The sequence below is a fragment of the Pseudorasbora parva genome, chromosome 1 (genome assembly GCF_024679245.1).
Source record: "Pseudorasbora parva isolate DD20220531a chromosome 1, ASM2467924v1, whole genome shotgun sequence".
NCBI classification, from domain to species: domain Eukaryota; kingdom Metazoa; phylum Chordata; class Actinopteri; order Cypriniformes; family Gobionidae; genus Pseudorasbora; species Pseudorasbora parva.
In genome coordinates, this window is record NC_090172.1 from 21,938,733 (window position 1) to 21,959,766 (window position 21,034).

A 21,034-nucleotide genomic window follows, 5' to 3' on the forward strand; every position below is an offset into this window, starting at 1 on the left:
CTTCAGACATCATAAACTTTTCAGTCAGTTTGAACATTTGTATTGAGACCCTGTATATTGCAAAAACCAAACAAAAAACAATCCAGGTATTTTTTGTGTGAATCAATTTTAGTATGTATCCATATTGAAATGGCACAATGAGATATCTATATAAAACTATTCAAGGTCAAGTATAAACTATCTTGGCAGCGTATCATTAATAACAGACTGAAATCATTTTCCATTAACGGTGCTCCAAAGAAAGTTTTAAAAAGCATTCTGCTAAATGAGAAAAGCACATTGTCTGAACTTTTAAGTGGGATTCATGTAAACATATTACTCAATTGCATTTACAAAACATTTGAAGGAGCATTTAAAAAGGAAGTTTCTCTTTGCTGCCCCAGAAAATAGGTTTTACATTTGTTTACTTCATTATTGCTTGTGTAATGACTTGCGTCACTTATAATGGAAGCGCAAACCTGAGCGCTCCCGTGGTTCAAAGGTGCTAGAGCGATTAAAAAGACGAGGCGAGGAGAAAGAAATAAGGAATTTGTAATGCAGTAAGTTTCAAAGGCTGGTTTTGAATCTTCAATTGTTGATTATACATCCGAATATCTTATGTATTCATAATTTCTCAACTTTATTGCTTTTGTCAAAATCTGTCGAAGGATGTTATCACGACAACACTGTGCTTAATGTTTAACTACTAGAATATATGCTGGTATTAATATTTTAGACATTTTAAAATTGATTTTACGCTTCACTAACATGACATTAATATGAAACTGCTGTTCCTCTTCAAACTTATAACTCTCTCTCTCTCTCTCTCTCTCTCTCTCTCTCTCTCTCTCTCTCTCTCTCTCTCTCTCTCTCTCTGAGTGCATGCTGGGAGTGAGTGGAGTGTTGTGAGTGTGAGCGTGAGTGGTGACTCATGCCTGAGTTTTTGTCTTTTCTTTTCTAATTTTTAAATGTTCTTTTGTGTGGTTTTGGAGTATTTCGTTGTATTGTAGTTAAGGCACATTTGGGGTGTGTGTTTTGTAGGGGGGATGGGTGTTTGTGAGTTGTTAGAGTTCACTCATGCGGTGTCCTGATGTAAGTGTGGAGAGTTGTTGTTTGGCTGTAGGGGAAATTGTGGGACATGAGAATGTAATGTCTGCCTCTAGAATGAACGGGGCTATTGTTATTTAAAAAAAAAAAAAAATACAATTGAAAAAGCAAATTAAGTGGTTCACAGGGGAATTATTCTTGACTGCATTCTTACTTCTGTTATATTGCTTTCATCGCGATCTAAAAGAGTCACTCTTTCAAATGTCCCACTCTTTATTAGTGATGTTGTTTTGACAGAAGCATTGTCTCACTATGGAAAACTGATCTCCTCAATTAAATTTTTTTCCCAATGGGCCATGTCTCTCCTTTACTGAAATGTTGTGTCTTGTAGAAGCTCCGTTTACATGATTGTAAACAATGACGCTGATCTAGACATCACGCTGAACTTCCGTGTGCATGATTTTCATTATGTTTTTATCAACACTGACAAAATCAAATGTTTCGGCTGTGGTATAAAGTCAGCCATTTGGTCCGAACTTGTCCCAGCAAACAGGAGGAAAACATTTGCTTAGCGGAAGGTGCAGTTTGGGGCAGCTTTAGCCGGGGCAGAGTCCACGGTGGCGTGGGCGAGCAATTATGATGGAGCTCCGAGCGCTGGGACTGAGAAGGATGCTTTGGTTTCAGTGAGGGAAGAAACTGAAAGTGGTACAGAGACAGTAAACATGGGCTCATGCCCGTGACAATGTTCTATATCTTGCTAGATTAGACCATTTTTATGGGCATTTTTAAAAGGTGTCATCTCACCGGTCAGTTTTCCTGATGATGATATAGAACTTGGTTTTTCCGTTTGAAATAAAATTAAACCACATAGTGCATACTGGCACTTTAATACCAATGTATTGAGTAGTAAGGATTTAAAGGATGTATTTAAAGTCTTTTGGAGAGAGTTAAAAAACAAACAAAAAAACAACTAAAGACTAATTTCAAGACTTACAGCAATGGTGGGATTTTGGAAAGGTCCAAAAGAAGATCTTTTAGAAATTAGGAACTGGCATCATGTTTTTCTCCTTTGTTCAGATTATAAATTGCTATAGAAGGTTTTAGCTAATAGGTTAGTTAAAGTAATTGATCAGGTGGTGCATCCAAGATCAGACTTATTGTACCCTGGTAGGTACATTTTCGGGATATTTTATATTAAGTTGCTCTCAACACTCAAGAAAAGGCATTTGATAGGGTTGACCACTCTTATTTGTGGAGAACTTTAGAAGCCTTTGTCAGGATTTTATTGATAAAGTGAAAGTGCTCAATGGTGACGTTGAGAGCGTGCTCAAGATAAATGGTGGCATATGCACTCCTTTTAAAGTCTGTAGGGGTATTAGACAGGGCTGTTCTTTGTCACAATGTTATATGCACTTGCTATAGAACCTTTGTTGCAACAATTAAGAAAAATATTTGTGATTTGAATCTATCTATTTGTAAAAATAGTATTTTTTACTAGTCTGCCAATGCTGATGATGTGATGGTTAATTAATGGACAAAATGATGGGCCTTTTTTAAATAAAAGTTTCAGAAGAGTTCATCACCAGCAAAAGTGAATTGGAACAGGAGTGAAGCATTTTGAGTTGGAAACCTAGCTTTCCCTATGGTTTAACCCGGGGAACAGGAGGGTTTAAGTATTTAGAAGTGTATTTGGGAGATGAAATGTCCATTTAGAAAAACTGGGAAGAGGTAGTTGATAAGATGAAAGGCAGTGCTTGATACATGAAGTAGTTAATACCAAAATTGTCACATAAAGGGAGGACAATAATTGTGAATAATTTAGTAGCTTTCTGCCTTTGACATAGGCTAGCATGTTAAGATTCTCCCGGACAACTTCTAGTAAAATTTCAAGGAGATTTGTTTTAAACTTTTGGGATAAGTTACACAGCGTCCCACAGAGTGTGTAGCATTTACCTAAAGAGGAGGGTGGTTATGGTTTAATACATTTAATTTTTTACATTTGAAAAGCTTTTTGTTTGCAATTTGTTTACAAATATACACAGAGAAATGAGACAACACCTTCTCTTCATTGGCTTTTGGAGGAGCCGCTAATAAACAGAGCTTGGAGAAGTAAATCATGGAGTAGAACATCCCCAATAAAAAGTGTTGTCCTATGATTACCATTTTACCTAAATTAGATGGTTGTAGCTGACCTTTTTTAGATGCTGAAAGACCCTTGTGTTTGGACTTTTGTACAGCCATTGGCAAAGCTTTTTATAAAATATGTGTTAAAGTTTTTAATAAAAAGGCATTGAGTAATAAAGTTGACACGCCGTGGGCAGAGAATTAGGTGTTGAAGAGAATGTGAAACCTGAGTGGAGGTCACTGTATAAGCCACGGTTATCTAAAAGGGCAGGGGATATGCAGTGGAAGCTTCTTCACTGTGTCATTGCTGTTAATGCTTTTATTTCAGTTCTTCATCCTGAAGTTATTGATGATTGACCTTTCTGCACAAAAAGAAAAACATCTTTCATGCTTTTATGGAATGTGAGACAGACTAAAACCTTTATTTTCAGTGTTTTTATTTCTTTTAGCAAATTGTTTTCCATGAAGATTTTTATTTTTGGATTTAAATTTTGTTCAAAGCTGTGTGTCAGCTTTTGAATTTTGTCTTAGATCAGGCAAAACATGGCCATTTACATGAGTAGGGGAAAAAAGGTCAAAAGATTTTGAGGTAAAGATGTAGTAATGCTTTTTTTTAAATTTGGTGAAATCCCGAGTGTTGATAGATTCTTGTTTTTCAAGTCTCCATTGGATATTAACATTTGAAATTAAATGGTGTGGTGAAATTGTCACAATAGATCATTGTGCTCTGCTGTTGAAGATTATATATATTTTTTGATGTAATATATATTTTTTGAATGATGTTTGTTTGAATTATTTCTTTGGTACTTATTTAATATAAGTTAACTTAGTAGTTTGAAACAAGTGTACAATAGTGTGGTTTATAATAATAAAATACTTTTTTAAAATTAAATTCTCTCTCTCTCTCTCTCTCACGCACGCACGCAAGCACGCGCGCACGCACGCACTCACGCACACACACACACACACACACACACAAAAAAGCCTGCATGCATATAAACTCAGTTATTATTATCTGGATTTATAATGAATCTTGTTTATTTTAATATGCTATTAATTAAACTGGAATAATACAACTGGAATGATCTGTCAGTATGTATGTGTCATGTGTCCTCCTTTAGTAGATTTGCAGTAGTTTCCAGCGAAACAAACTGAAGACCAAAAAGTCAATCACAAAAGCTTCTATGGGGTCTGGTTACAGGTGTTAAATGCTTCACCTAATTGCTTCTATTTTGAACCAAATAACAGTAAAAAAATATTTAGACTCTGAAAGCTCAGAAGAGTTTTACACCATATTAGAATCACCAACAATTACAATCCCATCAGTCCAACAAATTACAAGATCACTTTAAAAATGAATTCTAGAAAAGCAACCTTTAACCTCTGTAGCTTTTGAATTTTATTCGGTTATTTCCAAGATGAGATCCTCCCCTTCCAGGCTGCTGTCGGCATTGACATGCACTTTGGATATGATGCCTGAGATTGGCGAGTTGACGACGGTTTCCATCTTCATGGCGCTGAGAACGCAGAGAGGCTGACCTTTCTCCACCTTCTGACCTGGCTTCACCTTTACTTCCACCACTTTACCGGGCATGGGAGCTCCAACCTGTCCCCGCACGTCTTTCAAGGCTTTAGGGTGAAAGTGCATCTCCTGGTGGAGCAGAAAACAGAATGAGATGATTAAAGGAAAGACGAGGCAATGAATCATTTTACACATTTTCCCTCACATCTATTTCCAAACTGCCTGTCGTCATCTGCTAGGAGAAATATGATTAAATGGACTGTTAAAATGTTTACAATAAGAAAGAGCATAATGAATTTATGCATACCCCAAACAAATAATTGTTCTGCTTTAGTAATATATACATATATATATATATATATATATATATATATATATATATATATATATATATATATATATATATATATATATATATATATATATATATATATATATATATATATATATATATATATATATATATATATATATATATTATTAATATACTACTAATTAGTCTGTGCTAAAAATATTTGGAATTTTTAAATTATTTTACAATAATATTGCTTGTACTGTATTTTTTATCAGATAAATGCAGCCTTGGTGACCATTTTTGGCCACTCAAACTCTCCTCCTCACCGTGCATTAGGACACGTTCTCTTCCAGGAATATTTTTAACATCTTCAGTTTTTAAATTATTGCTCTGATGATGTAAATGGGGATTTTCTTACAGCCACTTTCTATTTTGTGAAGCTCAACAATCTTAATTACAGCAATGATGAATCAGGTAGAAACCAGCGATTATGTTAATATCTGTCATCCATGTTAACGTTTAACAAACAGCCTAGAAATAAATCAGATTTAAGTTTCATTTCAAAGGTAAAAGAGCATTAAGACGAATAAGAATAATGTTGGACCTGGAAAAGTTTACTTTATGTGTCTTGAGGAAAAATGCTTGTGCTAATTGTGTTGAGGCAGACGAAGAGCTCTATTGAACATATGCTGAGCAAGTGTCATCACTCTGACTTATCTGTCACACTAAATGTGTTTGGACCATCCCCTGTCTGCTATACTAAGCCAAACAAGACAATGATAAACCAAAAGAGCATTTACAGAGGGTGGAAAACATCTTCCAGACTAGGACAGACAAATTACATTTGTCCACCAGTTTGTTTACCAGAGAGAATATCTTATAATGAATGAATCATCTTAAGCATGATGTGTTATGTGGGGAATGAAAGTGATATCTTCAGTTTTGTAAAATCATGCTATAGTCCACCAAAAATATTTGTATTTTTACAAGCAGTGTGGAGCAGTTACAATTCCCATCAACTGACATAATGTTCTCACATAGCACTATTGACTTATAACGAAAACATACATTGTGCGGCCTAATAATATAAAAGATGTTTTCAACACTTGTCTCAAAGTGATAAACGCACATGACATCAAGAACAAGATCATTTTTAGCTTATGACAGAAATTATTCACACCTCTAGAGAGAAAACAGAACATTCGCAAAACATGTCTGAATGATTGAGTGTAAGGTTCTGCGTCAGGATAATTGCTTTTCAGTGATGAAACAAACCAATCTGGGGAGGAAAATAAACAGCAAATGCTTACCTTCATTGCTGCCGTATCCTTGACCAAAACTGAACGCAGCTGGCCGTTGAGTTCAAAAAACACTTCTCTCTGACCAGACTTGTTCAAGTCACCCAAGGCCAAGGCTTTGATGTGCAACGTTTTCCCTCTCTCTAGCTCAACCTGTGAAAGGAAAGAGCCAGAAACATAAAAACACAGCAAACAGCTAGCTATGAGAAATGAAAAGCAGTGATTGAGCAATAAAAAAACAATAAAAAAACAAACAACAAAACCAGATTGGGGCACAATAGGCCGAAAAATGATTGTGGGTAGATTTAATGCAGATAAAAGGATGAGTGATTAGCACAGGCCTCTGGGAGGCATTAGGTCTGTACCATGTGCTGTTTGGCTGTGGAGGGGATTCTATTTTGGGGTGCGCTTGCATTTGCCTCAGTGACAGCTTAATATAGCTCATGCTAATCTACGCTAATCAGCCACGACTAACATCCCATTTGGACAGCTCGAACTGGGTGGAGAAACACGCTGCCAAATAACTTTAGTCCCTCAGAAATTTACGATTACGCATGTTAACCGGGAAAATCTGTTTCGTTTTGGAAGGATACAGAGAGGCCTGGTTTAAAGAATCAGACAGGCAGATGATTATGAGATGCAAGCGAATTTTTCAATCTAACAGATTTAGTGTTTTCAAAGTAAAATGACTTTGTAGGTGAGTTCGATTCCTGGCTGGCTCTCGCTCAGTCTCGGCACGTGATCAGCTATGCGAGTCCTGTATCTGGTGCTCTCAGTTCTCGTGGTGCCTGCAGTAGGACTCCGAGACACGTTCATGGCTGCCAGGAAACACCCACTTAACTCATAATGGGGTTTTAGGTGCCAAACACACGGCTAAGCTCCAATCAACACATTTAGAAACACCTCAGGGCTCAGCTAGATAGAGATACAGCTGTACCAGTTTGAGATTATTCAGGAGCTAGCATAGATTAAGCTAAAAAAAAAAAAACTTGCACTCATTGAACTTCACAAAGTCAAACTCAGTTAAATAAGAGCAGTAAAATAGCATTTATGGTTTATCTGACTTCACAGCAACTTCACAAAGAGAGCCTAGATGTTCAAAGCAATATATTTTGAACACAAAAGTGCTATTTAATCTTACTATGCTAATCAATTTTACAACCACTGTTGCAATAAAGTGTGCTAATAAACTTTGTGAAAGTGGAGGCTAGTTGAGGACACAAGGGAATCTAATTTTGCAAATCTCCCGGTGAGAGAGCAGTCAGGGTAAAGTTTAGAAGATCAAATCCTGGGGTGTTATACATTTAACAGAATAAAATATAGTTGAAAAATTAGTAACAGAAGAAATGAGGCACATAGACAAGTAAATTAAGTCAAATGATGTAATTGCTGTAGTTGTTGTGTCCTCACAAATCTCATATCACATATATGTAATAGCAACCAACCTGAAACTCCTCTGCGATTTTGGGGCCGTCTAGAAACAGGCGAGTGTTAAGGCAGTCCACCGGACCGAAGTTTGATGTGAACTCTTTAAACTCCTGGAAGACTTTGGGGTACATAGCTGCCGACATCACATCTTCAGGGGTGATTTCATCACCATGTGCCGATCGTAGACCAGACTCAAGAGCCTCAAAGTCCATCGGTGGAAGTGAAGCCCCTGGACGACCTTCGATTCTAGGCATCGACTTGAGCACCTTTGAGAAACATCAAGCGTATAACTTGTTATGGGTATAAACTGTGGTGGAACAAACAGAGAACTAGCTGAACAAAAATGAACTAACTCTTAAAGCGATAGTTCACCCAAAAATTTAAGTTCTGCCATTATGTCAAACAAAATAGTGCTTTATACCATAACAGGAAAATAGTTCAATGATGCAAATGGTTAATTTCGGCTTTACAGCAGCTCTAAAAGAAAATAGTGCCATTGTTTAACTGAAGTAGGTTCAGTGTTGATTCCGTTCCACTGTAAAGATAATCAATTATTAAATTACTTCATTTCATCTATAAAGCAGTTCTGCAGTGATGTCATCGTCCAGCTCAGTTCAGTTCTCATCCAATAGTGTCAGTGCAGTCAGATCAATATTGTTGAACATAAAGTTTGCCATTATTCAAACTCTCCCTGACATGTTCATAAGAGTTTATTAAAGAAGAATTTATTCAAAAAAAGATTTGAAAGACTCTGTCATTGGACTGATTTAGTTCTTGAATTCAGCTCAATGACTCAATGATCCAGTTACAGCCCACTAAAGCAGAAGATTATCAGTGGTCAATCACTGTCCTGATCCACTTTCATTATATGGAAAAAAGCAGCAAGAATATTCTACACAAATTCATCTTGTCGAAATAAACTTCTTTTATGAGAGAACTATTCCTTTAATAAAACTGAAGAATTGCCAAGAATTTGTCTCAAGATAAATGTTCTCCTCATGATGACCAATCCAGGTTTCAGATGCTGTTAGGCCAGCAAGCAATTTTGTGTTTAAAAGACAACTAAGAGCCGTCCAAACACAGCCTAGATGTCAAGGCTAAAATAAGGCAAAATTTGGGCTGTCAGTGAAAGCTTAATAGACTTCTAACCATGACCCATGAATAGACTAGTCACCTATAACAGTGGTTCTCAAACCTGTCCTGGGGACTTCTCAACACTGCGAATTTTCTATGTCTACCTCATCAGGCACACCCAATTCAAGTCTTGCACTCTCTGTAATGAGCTGATGAGTTGAATCAGGTGTGTTAGATGACAGACATGCAAATGTGCACTGGTGGGGGGTCCCTGGGATAGATTTGAGAACTACTGATCTAGAACATGAACATGTCAAAGAAATGAAACCAAACACCTAGTAATCACTGTTGACTTTGATGGAATAGCCTATCATACATCTTGCAAGTTATTTGGGTAAAAACAACATTGTAACCAAATTCAAGGTTATTTTGGCTAGAAGTGGGTAGCCTGAATATATAGGGGAGAACCGGGGCGAAAGTAACGCGGGACGAAAGTAACAAAGCGATGTTCTCAGAGCCCTGACTACATTTGCATTCCAAGCTATGACAGCACATTCAGCATGCAACCCTTGATGGATCTGCCACAAATCATGTGATTTTGTCGTCTTTTCCCACGGCTGAGTCCGAAATATAGTTTTCGAGTACGGAAAGTAAATTACTGAAGCTGTACTTTTTTTTCTAATTACAAGTTGTGTTTCTCGTTTCATGTGTCACAGTAATGCTCACTCTACAGATTATTTATTGCTGTTACAAATCCCGAAGGTTTGTCTTTTCAGAGTTTTTCAGTATAAAAGTAAATCTTGTTTAAATGTCAGGACTTCCTGTTGGGACGAAAGTAACACTTGTTACTTTTGTCATACATCTTGCTACTTTTTTACTACACACTTGTTACTTTTGTCCCACTTTTATATATATAATGCATATTATGCTAATTTGATTTTCATATTGTTCATATTGTTGAAGAAAAAATTATCAAATAGATGGAAATTGCACAAAAAAATATACTAAACCTACAAGTTTGTACTGTCAGGTTATATTTGAAACATTTGATTAAACTTAAAATGTAAAATGAAAATGTAATTTAATATATTTTTTGCAAAGATAAATTAGCTCCAAAATATGTTTGCAGTTACATATTAACAAAGTCATAGTCAGGTATGTTTAATAAAAACAAGAGTAACACAAAACAATCTAGCTTATATTGTTGTGTTACTTTTGACCCACCTGTGTGTTACTTTCGTCCCACCCGATGGGGTCAAAAGTAACAATCTTTATCTTATGTTCAAAGTGATATTATACTGTAGTCGTTCTGTATTTGTACAAAATACCAGCTGCTATTGATAGACCACACTTGTGAGATATTGACCAGAGCAAATGTATATCTCTGTCTAAAATATTTTCTTATAAAAGTGGGTTTTTCTGAAAAATGGTACTTTCGCCCCTGCTCTCCCCTAGGGTCCGAGATAATATATAGGTTAACCGAGATGGTGAAATGGTGGCTATTGCTTGCTGGGAGCTTAAACACAAGAGAGAGCTAAAGAGTGAAGTGAATCAGTCTTTAGGTCACTAAAAAGCATAAATATTTAGCAAATGAATCAACATTAGTACCATTCACTATCTTACAATATCTTTGTCCTCTGGCTAGTGACTGACATTGCAAGCTCAAACATACTAAATACATCATTAGTGCTGTCAGAGTAGGCGTTAATGAACAAAAGCACAAACATTTTGACAAATAGGTCAATTGCAAAGGAGAAGCTACACCATCAATATGCCATTAAAATGACTCAATTCATTATGTACAAAAAATTCTTGGTGTTGGCAAGGCAACAGCCAAGTAACAGTTATTTTCTCCTTTTTGTTTCACAGCAGTGAGAATGTATTGAAAAAATGGTTCTTGGACTTGCACCGAGAAAAAGCCTGGTTTCTAACTGGGGCAAAGTGAATAGTCTACACAAAAGGGCTAGTGGAGGAAAGAGAGGGGAAACAAAACAGATCAGCTTATAAAACACTCAGCAACCCATTTTGTTATTCAGATAAAATAGTAGAAAAGGCTGCCTGCAGTCCCAGCCCACCTAACTTTTGAATAAATTGCCACTTAATAGCAGTTGAGTCATAATTTCAGGCCATATGGGCTCCTTTTTGTTTGCTGAATCCTATAGGTTTATTTTAACAGTTTTGTGACTCAATTATGTCGTCTGAATATTTGTATGCAAGTTTATTTGTCGAGGCTAGCTGTGGGGTACGCAAGCTCACATGTTCTAATCTTTTTTCCCTCTCATCGCTCTATCACTTGAGATTCCACAAGGGCATTAGTCCTGTGAAGTTGATGATTCATATATAACAATATCAGAACTGAGATGCTGTTTGTTTTTAGCAATAGAAGTAACGTCTCAAGATTCCTCACCAAATGTGTCAGTAGCATTGCAAACTCATTCTTAAAGGTAGCATAGGCAATTTCAGAGAGGCTAGTGATAGCAAGCTAGTTTTGATGACCTTTTTTGCATGAGATCCCAACCTTCCTTCAGAGCATCTCCAAAGCCACACATCCTTCAAAACACGTGAACGCACACAGCAGAGTCTGCAAAGCATCACCAGATTATACACGGCATTACCTCATTTCTCAAAGCACACAGTGCTACAATAATAATGAATGTAAACAACTTAGAGAGTGATGGTTTGTGCCACCTGACTGCTGCAGATTCATTTAGTCATCGATGGTGTTGACATTGAAACACATGAGGACGTGAACAGCTCCGAGTAGAAAGTCACAGGTTTCCATCTCAATCTCGTAATAACAGTTATGTCATGGTGTGAATGCAGCATAAGCTTGTTTTTTTGGAACTGTAAAAGATGATGAAATATGGACATACATATTTTGACAGGCAGGTAGGTCATTGTGTGGTCCAAATGCAATGATTCGATGAGTTTTTTTAGTCTTGAGACCTTCAAAGAAGATACAAACCAATCAGACATAGCATTAGGACCACCTTCCTAATACTGTGTTGGTCTCCTCTTTTGCTGCTAAAACAGCCCTGACCCCTCAAGCCATGGACAATACTAGACCCTTGAAGGTGTGTTGTGGTATCTGGCACAGAGATGTTAGCAGCAGAGCTTTTAAGTCCTGTAAGTTGCGAGGTCAGACCTCCATGGAAGTGATTTGATTTTCCAGCACATCCCACAGATGCTCGATTGGATTGAGATCTGGGGAATTTGAAAGCCCAATCAACACCTCAAACTTGTGCTCCTCAGACCATTCCTGAATCACTTTTGTTTTGTGGCAAGGTGCATTATCCTGATAAAAGAGGCCACCACAACTAGGACATTTCCATGAAACGGTATACATGGTCTGCAACAATGCTTAGGTAGGTGGTACGTGTCAAAGAAACATGGGTGGCAGGACACAAGGTTTCCCATTAGAACATTTCACAAAGCATCACACTGCCTCCACCATATTGCCTTCTTTTCATAGTGCATCCTGGTGCCATGTGTTCTCCATGTAAGCTATGGACATGAACCAGGCCATCCACATAAGTTAAAACAAATAAAATGTCAGTGGTCATTCTACTGACTATAAGTAAATTGGCAACTACAATTCAATTTATTCTGCTAACCCGAACCCTAACACCTAACCGTAACCTACCAGTCTAATGACAGTCTACTAATACTCTAAGGAGAGTTAGCTGACATGTAGTTGCAAAGTTACTTATAGTTAGTAGAATGTCTAAAGTGGACTATCAAAATAAAGTGTAACCTCATTTTTAGGTGATTAAGTATTATGAAAGCTCTCCATCTCTTCTCCACATTTAGCATCCTATTTGAGGAAATGTACAAATAGGGGAAACATTAAGCATAAAACCTAGAAAAAAAGAAGGTAAAGCTGTGCAAAAGCACTGAGAAAACTACAAAGCTAGTTTTCCAAGCCTGAGGTAAGGTAAAGAGCTTAAGGAGAAGACTTGAACTGCATTTATTTCATAGTAAGTTAAAGCATATGATTATGTGTTTCTTACCTACTCTGTCATTACCATAAACTACTGTAAGAGCAATTGTGCTACTACACATACGGTGGAGGAAGACACTTTCTAAGACTGCTGGCATCTGCACTCAAGACTTTCTGCTATAAGCTTTCAAAACTATGCTATATGGATTACCAGGCGGTTTGCAGAGAAACTGTTTATGGACTCTTGTCAGAGGTTATATAATTTCATAACTCAGAAAACTGCAGTTACTATATCAGACATCTAAGGAAGAATAAGTTGCTAGGAGAGCTTCTGTTTCCCTCACATTGCTTTCTGTGCTGGGTGAAAGGGGATATTTGACATTGTTGACACAGATTGGAAGGAGATGAGATTTGCTCTTTTTTTTCTGAATCATCTGTCCCCATCCAAATGTGTGTATTTAGGCTGTTTGTCATTCTGTACTGTCACAGCCGGGCTGGAAATATCACTGGGGTGATGTCATGTGCTAAACAATCCTCATGGAAAGATCAATAAGCCTGGATAAAAAAGGTGCCACCAAAATATTACCCATCTCTATGACCATTATTCATCAGACATCTGTCTGTCAGTTACAAAGAGTTCTTCTCAAATGATGCTTAATACCATTTTAAAAGACATTAAGCGACTTATGAAGAGCTAAACTGACTAAGTTCTTCTTGGTGCTTTACTGAATACATCAATTAATAATCAATCTACATTTATATGCCCCCGACTTCTTGATTTCTACTTGTAAGGAATATTTGCACAAAAATCCTTCTAAATTTCCATTGAAATGGGCAGAAAGGGATCGCATTTAATTATGTCTGAAAATCCACTAGGAATTTTTCTGCTCTCCATCTGTCTGTGAGTGCTCTCATGCACTTTAGCTAACAAAGAGACTCATTTCACTGGCCCAAATCAAATTCGTCAGGCGTGATGGTCCATTGCTTTCCTCGCTGGATCCACAGGAGAGAAGACTACAAAGCAGTGGGCTGTAATGGAACTCATGTAGCCATAAAACAGTATGACGCTTCTAGCTCTCTGACCTGAACGCATCTTCCTGTGGTCAAGCCTCTGAGGGAGCTGTGTAATTGTTCCAAAACTGTGAGTATGTTTACGCAGTAACTGTCAGATTATATATAGAAACATGAAGGAAAATCGCAGAAGCTTTTTAACCGAAGCAAGTGCGTTTCTCTGTGATCGTGTTAACATTAATGCGCATGCGTGCTCAACTACACTGCCTTTCTATCCTCTCTGATCCAGAGTGAATACCGTTTAATATCTTGTAGAACAGTAAACGGGTAAGATATTTGACTTGCACTTGAAAAACTGGACATGGTCAGAGACTGAGACTCTTATCAATACAGAAAATTGTATACCTGTACACACTATGTACTTATTATAGTTATTACAGTAACTGGGTAATAACTAGGTGCTAAACCTTAACCTAACCTTAACTCATGCAGTTACCTCATATTAACCAGTACTTGCGAAGTACACTGGAAGTATAAATGTACATACTGTAAAATAAAGTGCAACTGAAAATTACTTACACACTTCAACAAATTAGTTTACATTACATACTATTAAATATAACTAAACAGCATGAGCATTTAATTAAAAATAGTAATGGGACACATCTAATAAAAATAGTAATTATTAAGTTTAAAACCATTAGAAAGTTTGAGATCAGTAAGACATTTTACAAGAAATGTTTATCCTTTTGATCTTTCATAAAAAAAATATATTCTTTCATTGAAGTAAAACAAGTGAAAGTGGGGGAAACTCGCATTATGAAATAAATGTTTTTATCCAATGCATGTTGGCCACAATTATTGGCAACCCTAGAAACTAATTTGTAAACATATGTATTTTTTTTTTTTTTTTTAGCATACCAGGGTGATTAGGAACATAAAATTGTCCAGGCACGACTTCCTGTTCTACATGAGTATAAATATAAGGAAACAAAAAGGCAAAATTCCTAAGAAATTCCAAATTATTAAGGAGCTCCAATCAACTAAAGATGCTAGGAACCTGGACATGTGTCCCAGTGCTCATGAGGAGGAGAGTTTGAGCGGCCAAATGCAGAAAACCCAAACTGGGTTTAAAAAGTACCTCATGCCCACAGTTAAATATCTTATAATGGGCTGTGGTTGGATCTTTTATCAGGACAATGATTCAAAACAAACATCAAAATCAATGGACAAAAATGTCACTGTGCACAAGATGAAGCTTCTGCCATGGCCATCCCAGTCTCCTGACCTGAACCCAAGAGAAAATGAGTAGGGTGAACTGAAGAGAAGAAGCACAAACATGGATCAGTGAATCTGAAGGATCTGGAGATATTCTGTATGAAGGAATGGTCTCTGATCTCATGTCAGGTGTTCTCCAAACTCATTACAGAACAATTATAGAACAAGACTCAGAGCTGATCTTGGAGGATGTTGCAATAATTGATAATAAAAAAATAATACATTTCTTTCATAATTTGAGTTTCCCACACTTTAAATTGTTTTACTTCAATGAAAGGTTCAAATGTATAGATTTTTTGAATGAAGGATCAAAAGGAAAAACTTTGCTGATTTTTCTTCACAGTGCCAATATTAGTGGGCACTGTGAAAAGTTATATTATAGAGGGCCCTCTATAATATAACTTCTTAAAAAAACAAAAAAACAACAACTACTAACTCTAAACTTTTAAACAGTCATGAATATTATTTTGTTTAATTATTCAAAATATTAAAGGGGTGGTGGCATGCGATTTCACTTTTTTAACTAGTTAGTGTGTAATGCAAAAGTGGAACAAATTGGTTTAAAAATTCATTCATTCCTTTTGATGAGACGTTAAACTGAGGTCCTGACTCTCTGTGGTCATTAAAAATCCCATGGCACTTCTCATAAAGAGTAGGGGTGTAACACCGGTGTCCTGGCCAAATTCCCTCGATTGGCCTTTACCAATCATGGCCTCCTAATAATCCCCATCCACTGAATTGGCTCTATCACCCTCTCTCCTCTCCACCTATCGCTGGTGTGTGGTGAGCGCACTGGCGCCGTTGTACTGTAGCTGCTGTCGTATCATCCAAGTGGATGCTGCACACTGGTGGTGGTGGTTAAGGAGAGACTCCTGGCATGAGTGTAAAGCGCTTTGGGTGTACAGTAGTACATATGAAAGCGCTATAAATGCCTCATTCATTCATTTATTCATTTGTCCCCTCAGCTGTAAAGTTTTTAAATTCTAGGTAAATATATTTATTGTGCTTTTTTCTCCTTTTTTCATGTATGTGAGTGTGACACTGTTTTTATATGTATGCCTGTTTGCTGCAACCAAATTGCCTTCGGGAAATGAATAAAGACTGAAATGAGCATAAACAGTATCTGCAAAGTTACAGCACTGAAAGTTCATTGCAAACAGAGAAATAGTCTTTTAAAAGTTATGGCAGTTTATTGCCTACAAAAACGGCCGGTTTGGACTACAACATGCTTCTTCTCGGGTCGGTGACATCATAAACCCTTGCTAGTCACCGCTGATGCGACTTCTGCCCGTAATGGTAAGGGGCGTGACGTTTCCGGAAAACCTGTGCTTGGCACTTCAGCCAATAAAAATACATGAAACTACATTTGGCCATCTAACCAATCTAAGACCATTGCGTTTTTCAGAGGGATGGGCTTCATAGAAGCAGGAAGCAAACGAGCCGTTCAAAGGACAGTGGAGATAGCGGTGTGGAATAAAGGTCAAATATAAGAAAAATATGGTGTTTTAATAAAAAGAAGGTTTAAGACATGTTATACTGCGCCCCATTAACACAACCAAGCCTAGAAAAAAAAAAAAAAAAACACCGAACCACCCCTATAAAGTATTATATTGTATAATGCCATTGTGGTTCAAAATAATCTGTGAATCAGTAAATAATAATAAAAAAAAAGAAGATAGAATTTAAAGGAAGCATTTGAAATTAAACTCTTCGGCTAAATTAACTGGAATTCTCTATACTTTATAGAGTGCGAGAGTGGAAATTTTGATGTAGCTGATGTAGGAAGAAAGTGCTGATGTAGCATGTTCACTTGTTGGTACAAGAAGGACATTGTTTAACAAATATTGTTTTAAAATCAGCTGTGCTACTGTGATGCTAATGACAATTATAGTTACATTTTAGCGTTGCTACTTTTAGTTTGTTATTCCTCAACACTGCTGTAGAGGTGAAATCATGACTCACGTTCCTCTAGGGGAAATGTACATTCATGGGACTAGGACTGAGCCTATGGGTAATGGTCTGGCAGACTCTGTGAGTTGAAAGGGATGTAAATAAGCATGCTGTCCATCAATCAATCAATCATCTGCCACAATCTGAAGTGTGCAGATGAGTATGATCAGTTTAGACGGAAAAAGAACCCATGATAGTACAGAGGACATGGTTTATCCTTAAAGTCTGGCAGATATTTCATTTGTGACTCACCTACTAGTCTTGATCTTAAGATGAGAAAAGGGAATTGAAAGCTTTTGGACTGCATTTTTTTCATCATCTTACAAGCGCCTTATTTTATGACCCACTAAATTGCAGCAGCATTTAACTGATGCAGTCAGTCAGCATTTTGAGCCTAAAGAAGCAACTTTTTTTGGAGATTTTTGGAGAACAAATTTACATTTATGGTGACAAATATCCAACAAATGTGCAATTTCTCTGGCCTAGAACTGACGGTTAATTGTTAAAATTATTGTATTTCTAATTCAACTTTGATGTTAAATTAGTCAAAAACTATCTTTTGGTTAATTTATCGCTTAAAATGTAAAAAAATGTTATACACAAATATCTGAGTGTATTTAAAGGTGTCATGAACTGGCTTTTTTAAAATGTATACTGTTGTCTAAGGGTAACCAATGATGTTCGGGTGGTTTTTACATTCAAAAACATCATAACTAATAAGTAATAGGCTATTTTCTACACTGGTGTTGAGGCTCTCTCCTGAACGCTGGGTTTTGATGGGTGTGCCGCACTGAAGACTTGGAAGTAAACGCCCACAGCTAGGATTGGATAATATTTGCATATTTAATGAGCTTCAGCTCCCCTGTCAGTTCACATGAGGGAGGGATTGTTTTGAAAGCGGCCAGAATAAATCTCTGACGGGGCTCAGTCTCAAAACGTTTGGTAACGCTTTAGATTATGGCCCAGAAAGTACTGCATAATTAAAGTGAATTTACAGCATAACTTTCTGTAATTATAGTGTAACTATAAAGTAAGTATATGGGAACAATATGTAATATTGGGGGAATAAAGGGGTAACTATCAGGAAAATTTATAAATTATTTATGCTGTAAGTCTTTTTTAATTAAGGGGTAATTATACTGTAAGTCTTTTTTAATTAAGGGGTAATTATACTGTAAGTATTTTTAATTAAGGGGTAATTATACTGTAAGTATTCTTTAATTAAGGGGTAATTATACTGTAAGTATTTTTAATTAAGGGGTAATTATACTGTAAGTATTTTTGAATTAAGGGGTAATTATACTGTAAGTATTCTTTAATTAAGGGGTAATTATACTGTAAGTATTTTTTAATTAAGGGGTAATTATACTATAAGTATTTTGAATTAAGGGGTAATTATACTGTAAGTATTCTTTAATTAAGGGGTAATTATACTGTAAGTATTTTTGAATTAAGGGGTAATTATACTGTAAGTATTCTTTAATTAAGGGGTAATTATACTGTAAGTATTCTTTAATTAAGGGGTAATTATACTGTAAGTATTCTTTAATTAAGGGGTAATTATACTGTAAGTATTTTTTAATTAAGGGGTAATTATACTGTAAGTATTCTTTAATTAAGGGGTAATTATACTGTAAGTATTTTTTAATAAAGGGGTAATAATACTGTAAGTATTTTTTAATTAAGGGGTAATTATACTGTAAGTATTTTTAATTAAGGGGTAATTATACTGTAAGTATTTTTAATTAAGGGGTAATTATACTGTAAGTATTCTTTAATTAAGGGGTAATTATACTGTAAGTATTCTTTAATTAAGGGGTAATTATACTGTAAGTATTTTTTAATTAAGGGGTAATTATACTGTAAGTATTCTTTAATTAAGGGGTAATTATACTGTAAGTATTTTTTAATTAAGGGGTAATTATACTATAAGTATTTTGAATTAAGGGGTAATTATACTGTAAGTATTCTTTAATTAAGGGGTAATTATACTGTAAGTATTCTTTAATTAAGGGGTAATTATACTGTAAGTATTCTTTAATTAAGGGGTAATTATACTGTAAGTATTTTTAATTAAGGGGTAATTATACTGTAAGTATTTTTGAATTAAGGGGTAATTATACTGTAAGTATTCTTTAATTAAGGGGTAATTATACTGTAAGTATTTTTTAATTAAGGGGTAATTATACTATAAGTATTTTGAATTAAGGGGTAATTATACTGTAAGTATTCTTTAATTAAGGGGTAATTATACTGTAAGTATTTTTGAATTAAGGGGTAATTATACTGTAAGTATTCTTTAATTAAGGGGTAATTATACTGTAAGTATTCTTTAATTAAGGGGTAATTATACTGTAAGTATTCTTTAATTAAGGGGTAATTATACTGTAAGTATTTTTTAATTAAGGGGTAATTATACTGTAAGTATTCTTTAATTAAGGGGTAATTATACTGTAAGTATTTTTTAATAAAGGGGTAATAATACTGTAAGTATTTTTTAATTAAGGGGTAATTATACTGTAAGTATTTTTAATTAAGGGGTAATTATACTGTAAGTATTTTTAATTAAGGGGTAATTATACTGTAAGTATTCTTTAATTAAGGGGTAATTATACTGTAAGTATTCTTTAATTAAGGGGTAATTATACTGTAAGTATTTTTTAATTAAGGGGTAATTATACTGTAAGTATTCTTTAATTAAGGGGTAATTATACTGTAAGTATTTTTTAATTAAGGGGTAATTATACTATAAGTATTTTGAATTAAGGGGTAATTATACTGTAAGTATTCTTTAATTAAGGGGTAATTATACTGTAAGTATTCTTTAATTAAGGGGTAATTATACTGTAAGTATTCTTTAATTAAGGGGTAATTATACTGTAAGTATTTTTTAATTAAGGGGTAATTATACTGTAAGTATTCTTTAATTAAGGGGTAATTATACTGTAAGTATTTTTTAATAAAGGGGTAATAATACTGTAAGTATTTTTTAATTAAGGGGTAATTATACTGTAAGTATTTTTAATTAAGGGGTAATTATACTGTAAGTATTCTTTAATTAAGGGGTAATTATACTGTAAGTATTCTTTAATAAAGGGGTAATTATACTGTAAGTATTTTGAATTAAGGGGTAATTATACTGTAAGTATTCTTTAATAAAGGGGTAATTATACTGTAAGTATTTTTTAATAAAGGGGTAATAATACTGTAAGTATTTTTTAATTAAGGGGTAATTATACTGTAAGTATTTTTAATTAAGGGGTAATTATACTGTAAGTATTTTTAATTAAGGGGTAATTATACTGTAAGTATTTTTTAATTAAGGGGTAATTATACTGTAAGTATTCTTTAATTAAGGGGTAATTATACTGTAAGTATTTTTTAATAAAGGGGTAATAATACTGTAAGTATTTTTTAATTAAGGGGTAATTATCCGTGTAGTTATGGGGTAAGTATGGATGTGCGGGCTGTAAATTAAAGTGGCTCTTGTTCTCCGCTTGTTTCGTGTAGTTATGGGGTAAGTACAGTAAAAACACAAATACAATCTGATATCACTCAGAAACCTTTATTTAAAAAATGAAAAATAAATTTAGAGCACATTCATTTCTCTTGCTTGGCTTCATCCTCTTCTTGTTCCTCTTCTTTTTCTTCCTTGCCACAGATGAATCTTAAGAAGGATCCCACATGTCTAGCTAGTATTCTGTAACTGTTACACTGAAAATACAGTGCTCACAGAAATATCCTCACTGTTTACTCGTCTTTTACCCTCATGTAATCCGAGATGTAACAGCCAACGACTTTATTTCCTCAGATGAACATAGATAAATAAATAATCTCTGCTAATTAGAAGTCATTTGGGTTTCTAAGAGTTAAGGCATCAAACAGCATATACAGCAATAACTACAGTAATCCATACGATCCCAATGGATATATCCACTTATAAGTGTTTGTAAGAAAAATAACAATATATCGCATCCGACCAGCAGTTATCTGCGTGTGCATGCGAGGGTTGATTTCACGCTTGACGTAACTTGAAGGGTCAAGCGTAACGTGCGCACGCCGAAAAACTCTGGTCATGTGGATGTCTG

General features: G+C 35.4%; 1 protein-coding gene across 1 annotated transcript in view; it reads right to left on the minus strand.

Annotated features, from left to right (window-relative positions):
• Positions 1–1,177: 1,177 nt before the first annotated feature.
• pcxb (pyruvate carboxylase b) overlaps positions 1,178–21,034 on the minus strand; it is a 316,419-nt gene continuing 296,562 nt past the window's right edge. The window contains 3 exon segments of the mRNA XM_067435536.1: positions 1,178–4,801; positions 6,278–6,418; positions 7,711–7,959. Coding sequence (XP_067291637.1) covers positions 4,550–4,801; positions 6,278–6,418; positions 7,711–7,959 — 642 coding nt within the window. The 3' untranslated portion in view covers positions 1,178–4,549.